This window comes from Cynara cardunculus (genome assembly GCF_001531365.2).
Source record: "Cynara cardunculus var. scolymus isolate 2C chromosome LG 9, CcrdV1, whole genome shotgun sequence".
In the NCBI taxonomy this organism is placed as follows: Eukaryota; Viridiplantae; Streptophyta; class Magnoliopsida; order Asterales; family Asteraceae; genus Cynara; species Cynara cardunculus.
The window spans coordinates 13314806-13323201 of NC_037536.1; the positions used below are offsets into that span (position 1 = coordinate 13314806).

Here is an 8396-nt window from a genome sequence, read left to right on the forward strand (position 1 = left end):
CGTATGATTTATTTGGGTTGTTGAGGTAAAGGGAATAAAAGTCTTTTAAATTTTAATGTTACTATTTTCTTTTAATGATATTATATATATATATATATATATATATATATATGCATATAAATTAAAATTATTATATATATATATCGGGCCGGGCCGGTGATCACCGTTCCGAACCGATCACCGCTAAAATCCCTGTCCCGTCCCTGATAAGATATCCCCGAACCCGATCCGAAAGGTTCGGTTTTCGATTTTCACCATTGGTTTCGGTTTTTTTTTTCCCATCCCTATTTACCCATTAACCAAAAATTTAAATAGCATTTTAATTTGGAAAATTATCAAATCAACCGATTTTTTCAATCAAATTCTCTTTTTAATCAATGTAAATTTAATTTCACAAATGGCTTAAAAAATAAATTTGGTTAAAACTTGGGCATTTAATATATAATAAAAAAACTAAAAAGGTGAAACCGAAAAAAGGCTTTTATTTTCTCCAAATTGCTTGAAATCGTCGTCAATCTTCCAAACCCTAATCGTCTTGAATCAATAAAAGCTTCTGGTCATGTTTCTCCTTCGTCAATGGCGTTTTTATCAGGTAATATTATCAATTTCTCTTTATATTTTTAGCATTTATCATCTTGATTTTGCTTACTAGAACGAAATTTTTGCTGGATTTGTTCCTTCGCGATTATAATCATCTTGTAAACGTAGGATTAAACTGAGTCGATTAACATTTTCTGATGGCGATCTGTTGTTTAACGTTCTGAATGATTGGGATTCCGTTAGTAATTTAGGGTTTGTAGATCGTATCTTGATCTTGATGGTTTCTTATTGTGTATCGCAGTAACGAACTAGTGTATCGCCAGCTATTGGATCATATGAAGTGCTCAGTCTCTTCTGGAATCCGTGGCTCAAATGTATTATCCGCTCATGTTCTTTGTGATTACGGACTTTTCCAGGTTTGGCTTCCACTGAAGATGATTTAATTTGATTTTGTCTGGTATACCATAATTGTTTGTGGCTGGTGGTCTGTTTTCTTTACAGGAAGGAGTCAATTATCTAACGAAAAGAAGAAGAAAATAGAAGTTATGGGAGTTCTTTGAATTGGGTTAGTGAATATAGGATCACAATATATTTTCTTTTTATCGATACACCCGGTTGTCGTTCCTTTCATAGAAGCTGTGTCATCATCAAAGATAAGTTGGATTGTGCTTGCGAAAGGTTTGTTTCTACATAAAATCGACCCACCTCATCCTAGTGATCATAGATTGAGGAGAGATAAGAAAACGAAAATGACTTCCCACTTGATGAGATCCTACTTATATGTTTATAATAATTGTTGGGTTATCCTCTTTGACGAGTATATAGCAAGTATTCTTATGATAATTGTCCTGTATGTTTTACAGTAATTGTGTGTTTATCATCATTCATGAGGTTATAGAAAGTAGGGTCAGTTCAGGGGAAAGCCGCAATAAAATGAAAACTGAGGAATACCCCTGTAACCGTTGGTCTGGACGGTATGCACATGTGTATACAAGTAATTTGTTAGCAATTTCTCCAGTATGCACATGTGCATAACTTGCAATCGTACATAAAACCAAGAAACAATTTCAGTTACTTGTATGCACATGTACATACTGTCCAGATTAATGGTTATCCGGGTATTCCTCAGTTTTTCATTTTTTGGGGTTTTCCCGTGAACCTCCCTCACAGAAAGTATTGTTATGATAATTGGCTTGTTTCAGTTTTCAACTTTAAGAATTCTGTGCAGGTGAATTGGAGAGACATATTCTTGTGTCTGGTTGTTTTGTTGACTTGTTGCTGCTAATCCAGAAGCTTGGTTTGAAGGAAAAGGTATATAATGGCTGGAGGCAATGAACAGATAGAACTTAAATTCAGAATATATGATGGAACAGATATAGGCCATAGCAGCTATGCATCGTCAACTACTGTAGCTGCCCTTAAGCAGAAGCTTGTTTCTGAGTGGCCTCAAGGTTCACTTATCTTCTCCTTTTCTTTATCTTATTTCGCTGCAAGTTCCTTGAGGGTGCGGTACAGAACAGAACAGGGATCGTTGTTACATGTTTGGTATGACTTTTATCTGGAACATGGTGGAACAGACGTGTTCCAACCCCCCCTCCCCCCTTCCCCCCGGAACAAGGTGAAACAAGTCTATGCTTTACCAATATACCTCAAAATAAAACATACATCTCTTCTAAAACATCAAATACGTCTTCTTCTTTACATTTTATTCATTCTTTAAATTTTATATATCGTATTTTATCCTCTTTAAACTTTCATTTTACTGTCCTCAAAATATCATTTTTTATACTTTTCCTATATTTTGGTTATTTGTGTAAATTTATTAAATATTAATAATAATAAATAATATTGAAAAGGTATAAAATAAATTTTGGAAATATATAAAATTCATATTTTGGTTTCATTTTAATGGTTTTGACAAAACGTTATACTGATATATTGTTACAAAAAATATTATTTTATTATAATTTAATAAATTACATAAATTGATCAAAATATAAAAAAGATATAATCAAATCATCAAGGATAAATTGGTCATTTTGGCTGTCATGTCCGGTGCTATCTTACCAAATGTTGAACAATTGTCGTGTTCTGTCCTGTCCTGTCTGGATACCAAACGCACCCTGAATGTTTATACTATTGTTTTCTTTGATTTGCCTTCATGACCTGTATTATGTGTTGAAAAACTTGATGAGGTGGCATGTGATAAACGTAAAATGCAAGACAAGGGGAATCCCATATGGGTAAATTTTGTGGGCCACTGGGAATATTGCACAACAGTGACTACTAATATTCTCTAAATACCTACATGGCTGCATGCACTAACATTTATTCTGTTGTATCTGATGCAAAATCGATTCATTATGCTTGTGGATTTTGTTGTACGTAATGAAACAGTTTGCATCTTTTATAATTTGTGATACGCAAACTATCTCTGTTTCCAGAATAGTGAAATGCATTTTTTTTTCTTGCTTTAACCTTGTTCCATAATACTGTTTTGGGTTTTGCAAGATTGACTATGATATGAATTCTATTTGGTTTTAATCAATTGTCGCTAAAAGGTAAGATAATGATCATCCAGCAGATTTCCTTGTGCCGTACTACCTTTTGTCCAATCATTACATCACAAAATAAGTTGTACTTCAAACTCGATGCTTAGTTTTTGATAAACAAAATAGGTTTTACTATTGCAAAACTTGTGTATGGCCGGTCATCTTTGTGGATTGAATTTTGATGAAATTGTGCTTTTTGTTGTCGTATTTTGCATAGTATCTTGTTGCAATTATATGATATTAGAGCTTTTCCAATAGATTCTCTAAAATGGAGAATCAAAAGTCAAAATCTCCAAAGAAAATTTATATTCATCTCCAACAGCTTCTCCATAGGTAATCATTCTGGGGAATCTGTTGTAGCAAAAATCTTTAAAATCCCCATTTTGGAGAATCTGTTGTAGCAAAAATCTTTAAAATCCCCATTTTGGAGAATCTGTTAGAGATGTTTTTAGGTTCTATTTTAAAAAATGATTCATTTCTTTGAAAACACATGATCCGGCTATCTGGGTGTTACATTTTCTCATCATGGATTATCTAGTTATATCCACTTTTATGTGCTCAAATCTTGTATATTTATCAGTCATTTGAAGATGAAAAATGGGTACAAATCTTTTATATGCATTTATGCTATAAACATTCAGATCATCACGCCCACATATTGCATGTAACGCATTTGCATGTGTATCTTGGTTTATCTCTTGATGCCTTTATTTACTTTGAACTCAGCTCTTTGCCATTATCTGTAACTCAGTTATGCCCTTTTTAATAGGTAAATCTGTAGTACCCAAGACTGTGAATGACGTAAAGCTTATTCATTTGGGAAAAGTTTTGGAGAACAATAAGACACTATCGGAATCTGGAGTACATGATGGTGCCTTTGCAGGAGGAGTAATCACAATGCATGTCGTCATTCAACCCGTTCTCACTAAAAAGAAGACATGTCAGTTTTATTACTGTTTTTTTTGTATTATTTCTGGGGGAAAAAGCCATGAAAATTCTGAAACAAGAATTTCATGGGCGTCACAGCTTATTCGATCAGTTATACATGACTATTTGGTGTAGTGGCTTAATGATATAGAAAGTGGCATATTCAGTAAGCTTCTAGAGGGAGCTTTATGCAAAAAGCGTAAGCTTTTTCCAAATCTGCCCATCCCAATTAAAAAACATGTTTCTTCCATTTATGAAAAAACCCTCCCAAACAAAAACTTTTCTAGTCTACGGACAAATTAATCTACACAAACAGCTTTATCCATATAGGACTTCATAGAAAACCAACCAAACAGCCCCTAAATTCTGTATGGATGAAGCTGTCTGTGTGGATTAATGTGTCTGTATAGATTGGGAAAAATTTTGTTTGGGAGGACTTTTTTATGATGGAGTGAGTGTATTTTTTAATCGGGAGGGACAGGTTTGGAAAAAAAAACTTGGCTTTCTACATATAGCTCCCCCTAGAAGCTTACCAAATAAGCCGCTTTATGTAACATTAAGCCACTACCAAATGGTCATGTATGGCTGACTGAATAAACTTGAGTCCCATTATGCTCATTAAGCTGTTAACAAATAGGCCCTAAGAATACATGACCACATGCACCCTATTTTGTCAAATCCCATCTCTCCGGATATTCATTCGTGATGCTTAAACTCTGTTTCGACTTACTGCACCATGACGGTGCGTTTGGTACGTGGGACAGGTGACTGGTGAGAACAAAAACTTGTTGTCCCATGTTTGGTGCAACCTGGTTAAGGACCGGGGGGATGTAGTGGAAATCTCGTCTTCCCTAGGTTCGAATCTAGGCGCTGCCAAAGCCCTTGTGGCTATGGAGGTTCACATGCGATAACTCCAGGCTATTCGTGGTAGCCTGGGGGGTTAGTCCATGCACGTAAGCTGGCCCAGATACCCACCGTTACCCAAAAAAACAAAAACAAAAGTTTGGTGCAACCATTATACTGGTACAGGACGTGACTGACACCAAAATAGGTGGAACAAATGTGACAAGATTGGTAAATTACTAAATTATCCATGTAAAGTTAAAACCCTAAAACCTTATGCTATTCTTTCACTCGTTCACCTGACTATCGCCTGTCAAGTCCCGTCCGCCTACCAAACACACACTGATTGTAAATTGCCATATTAGCACACGAGAGCATTTAAATTGAACATGCTATTGCATACATACAAAGGATCAAAGCTTGCAGTAAAAGGTCACATAACTGTAGTATATATTTTTACGAGTTGGCTTAATGTGTTAATATTTACAGTTAAGTGACGGGATAGAATTTAATGGCCGTATTATAATCCATCTTTTATGCAATGCCAGCCAAAAAACAAGACGAGATGGGAAAGCTGAATGCGTGTGGATGCACAATCCTGTAACTGGGGTTCGATATGTGACTAGATGATCTTTGGGTGAGCTTGATGTTGTGGAAATCCGAAGTCCTATCTTTTAGACCATAATATGACAGTCGGGAATCGAGAGGTTTGTTTGTAGTGCGTGTTGTATTCGGTTTCTTCTTTTTCTTGTATATCAAAATCCTTTCGAGCGGGTTCTGTATGTGAGTGTTGGACTGCTTTCTGGCCAATCTCACTAAAGCCAAAGCTTGTAGAGCCACGGTTTGTTGGGGAGTTTACGTTTCTAGTTGACGGTGTCGTATTCGATTGCATACGTGTTTTTTTTGGTGGAAAAGGATACAAACGTTTCTTTGGTTACCCAAGTTACTGATAGAGCCTAATCTTTTTCAGATGTCAGGGTTTAAGCCTTGATTTTATAAATTCTATATACTTTAAAAAGAAACACTTCTTTGCACTATATCACGAAATCCTTTTAATCATTCTGATCACTTAATTATTTTACATCAAACAATTTAGTAACTGTCAAACAATACCTAAGGGATTATTTGAGTATTTCAATTGTTATGTCAAATAAACATTTTGAGTTACAAAAATAACTATTTCACCCTTTTATTTATTACATTTTTTTAATTTATAAACAAAATATTTTTATATTTAATGTGAATGATTAAGAGACTCATGATATAGTACAAAATGAAATATAATTGTTTGGTAATTATGTATAATGAAATTAGGGTTCTTAATGATTAAGAGAGATTCATGATACAAAATCATTCAGAGGGTTTTAGAACTATTAAGAGACAGACTTTTTTTTATCAAACAAAATTCATCTCTTAACGATTCAGAAGTTGCCTCTTAATGAAACTATTAAGAGGTAAACAAACAACCCCTTAACGATTCAGGTGTTGTCTCTTAATCAAACTATTAAGAGGTAAACAAACAACCTCTTAACGATTCAGAGGTTGCCTTTTACAAACCTATCCCTAAATTCTTAATTAAAAAAAAACACGCCCCTTTCATTGTTCGTATTTGATTTGTATTTAGAGACGGTTATATCACATGTAGTTGATAGAAAATATGGAATGAGTTTAATCAACATTGTTGATTATCTATACATACGGTTGAGATTGGTTTATAAAATTTGTAACAATTAGGCTATATTTGGCAAACTAGTTGATAAGCTAGGTTATGGTTGAAAAACTAGTTGATGACTAATAAACTAGTTTTTAGCTAATAAGCTAACTTGTAGCTGATGAACAAATTATGTTTGGCAAAAACTAGCCTATAAGCATTGTAAAATGACCAGAAAATGCATCTCAAAACAATAGTCAGTTACAAATATTTCATAATATGAGTAAAATAATTTTCTAATAATATAATTAAAACAACTTTTTAATGATGTAATATGTTAATTAATCCAAACAAGATATATATATATATATATAATACAAATTTTGAATTTGTTAAGAAGAATTTCAGGAAAAAAAAGTCTACCTTAATCTATGATATGAATAAAAATAAAACTGGTCAACCTCACATATCTTAATTAATAACTATTTTTTACAAAAATATTTAATAATTAAACTAAATATTTTATTAAAATTATTTACTTATTTAGCATATTTTAATTATCTATGAARTAAAATAAGTATAACTTTGAACTTTATATAACTTACATAAAAGATAAATGTCTTATCTAAAGACGTTCTAATATGTTTATATGACGTTTTTTGATGTCGTAATAAGTTTTTTAGGACACTTTTAATATAAAGCGTCTCATTAGGAACTTTGTAGGACACTATTTGAAAAAATGTCCTATAAAAACAAATGTTTTATAAAAAATTGACTTTATATGACACTTTCTCAAAAGTGTCCTACAAAGTTGTTAATACGACACTTTATATTAAAAATGTCCTAAAAAACTTGTTAAGACGCCAAAAAACGTCATATAAACTTATTACAACACCTTTAGACATGACACTTTATATTTTGGCCATATAAATTAAGTTTTATAAAACGATCTATTTAGACATTTAGCACAATTTTGTTGTAAAGAATAGACCACGAGGAATTGTTAGAATCCCACTCAACTTCGTTGGAAATGTTTTCTCCATTGCCTTGTGAAAACCTTAAACAAACAAACAAATTATACCCTACCCTCGATATTAAGACTTTTGGGTTGTTTATCGGGACAACATCTCGATCAATGACATAATGTGTTACATGGTGTGGATTATATTACTTTTGATTCAATTAGTAAAAATTAGGGAACTGTGTATTGGTGAATAACCACCTGTCACAGGTTTCTTATACGTTTATAAATATGTTTTATAAATTATTTATTTTCAAAAGACAATTATTTATAAATATGTCAAAAAGACAATTTTCCTAACTATCAAAATTCAAAACGTGTCAACCCAAGACTATAAATAGCAACTAAGGGATCGTTTACCTAAATACTTACCTGGTAAGTACTTATCGTTATGAGTCAACACTATAATTTATTTTACTGAGTAAGATTGTAGTACATTAAAATGGTAGAGTATGTAACAATTTACCCGGTAAAAGTCTTCACCCTCACTTACTGAGTAAGACTCTCCATCTTTATCATTGCTCTTACCGGGTAAGAATTTTTACCCTTGCCATGTTCATGAGATAAAGAAAATTACTCGGAAAGCACTTACCAGGTAAGTGTTTAATAAACGACCCCTAAGTGCTTCATACCATTCTTCTTTTTTCCGTTCTCTTGATCATTGAGAATAAGAATTGTTGTGTTCCTATTCTAGATTAGGAATCTTGAGGTTGTATTAGTCAAGAACCCATAGAGCATCTATTCTGGGGGTTGTAAATCAAGAATCCCCGATTTGCAGTTAATCCCAAACTAGGCTAGATAGTCTCTAGGATTACTCGCTCCTTGACTCATGTCGCTCATGGTTCGGGACTCAGGCACATGA

The 8396-nt window shown here is 33.2% G+C and overlaps 1 protein-coding gene across 5 annotated transcripts; it reads left to right on the forward strand.

Annotated features, from left to right (window-relative positions):
- Positions 1 to 503: 503 nt before the first annotated feature.
- LOC112518476 (membrane-anchored ubiquitin-fold protein 3-like) lies at positions 504 to 5801 on the forward strand. Of its 5 annotated transcripts, none has more exons than XM_025126179.1 (6): positions 504 to 592; positions 842 to 956; positions 1042 to 1218; positions 1769 to 1991; positions 3862 to 4032; positions 5411 to 5801. In XM_025126179.1, the coding sequence occupies exons 4-6, from the start codon at positions 1859 to 1861 to the stop codon at positions 5464 to 5466; spliced, it is 360 nt and encodes a 119-aa protein (XP_024981947.1). In that variant the 5' UTR covers positions 504 to 592; positions 842 to 956; positions 1042 to 1218; positions 1769 to 1858; the 3' UTR covers positions 5467 to 5801. The 5 variants fall into 5 exon arrangements, with proteins under 5 accessions (XP_024981947.1, XP_024981945.1, XP_024981950.1 ...); XM_025126177.1 differs by having other exon boundaries at positions 1042 to 1105; XM_025126182.1 differs by having other exon boundaries at positions 1042 to 1105; positions 5352 to 5433.
- The last annotated feature ends 2595 nt before the right edge of the window (positions 5802 to 8396 follow it).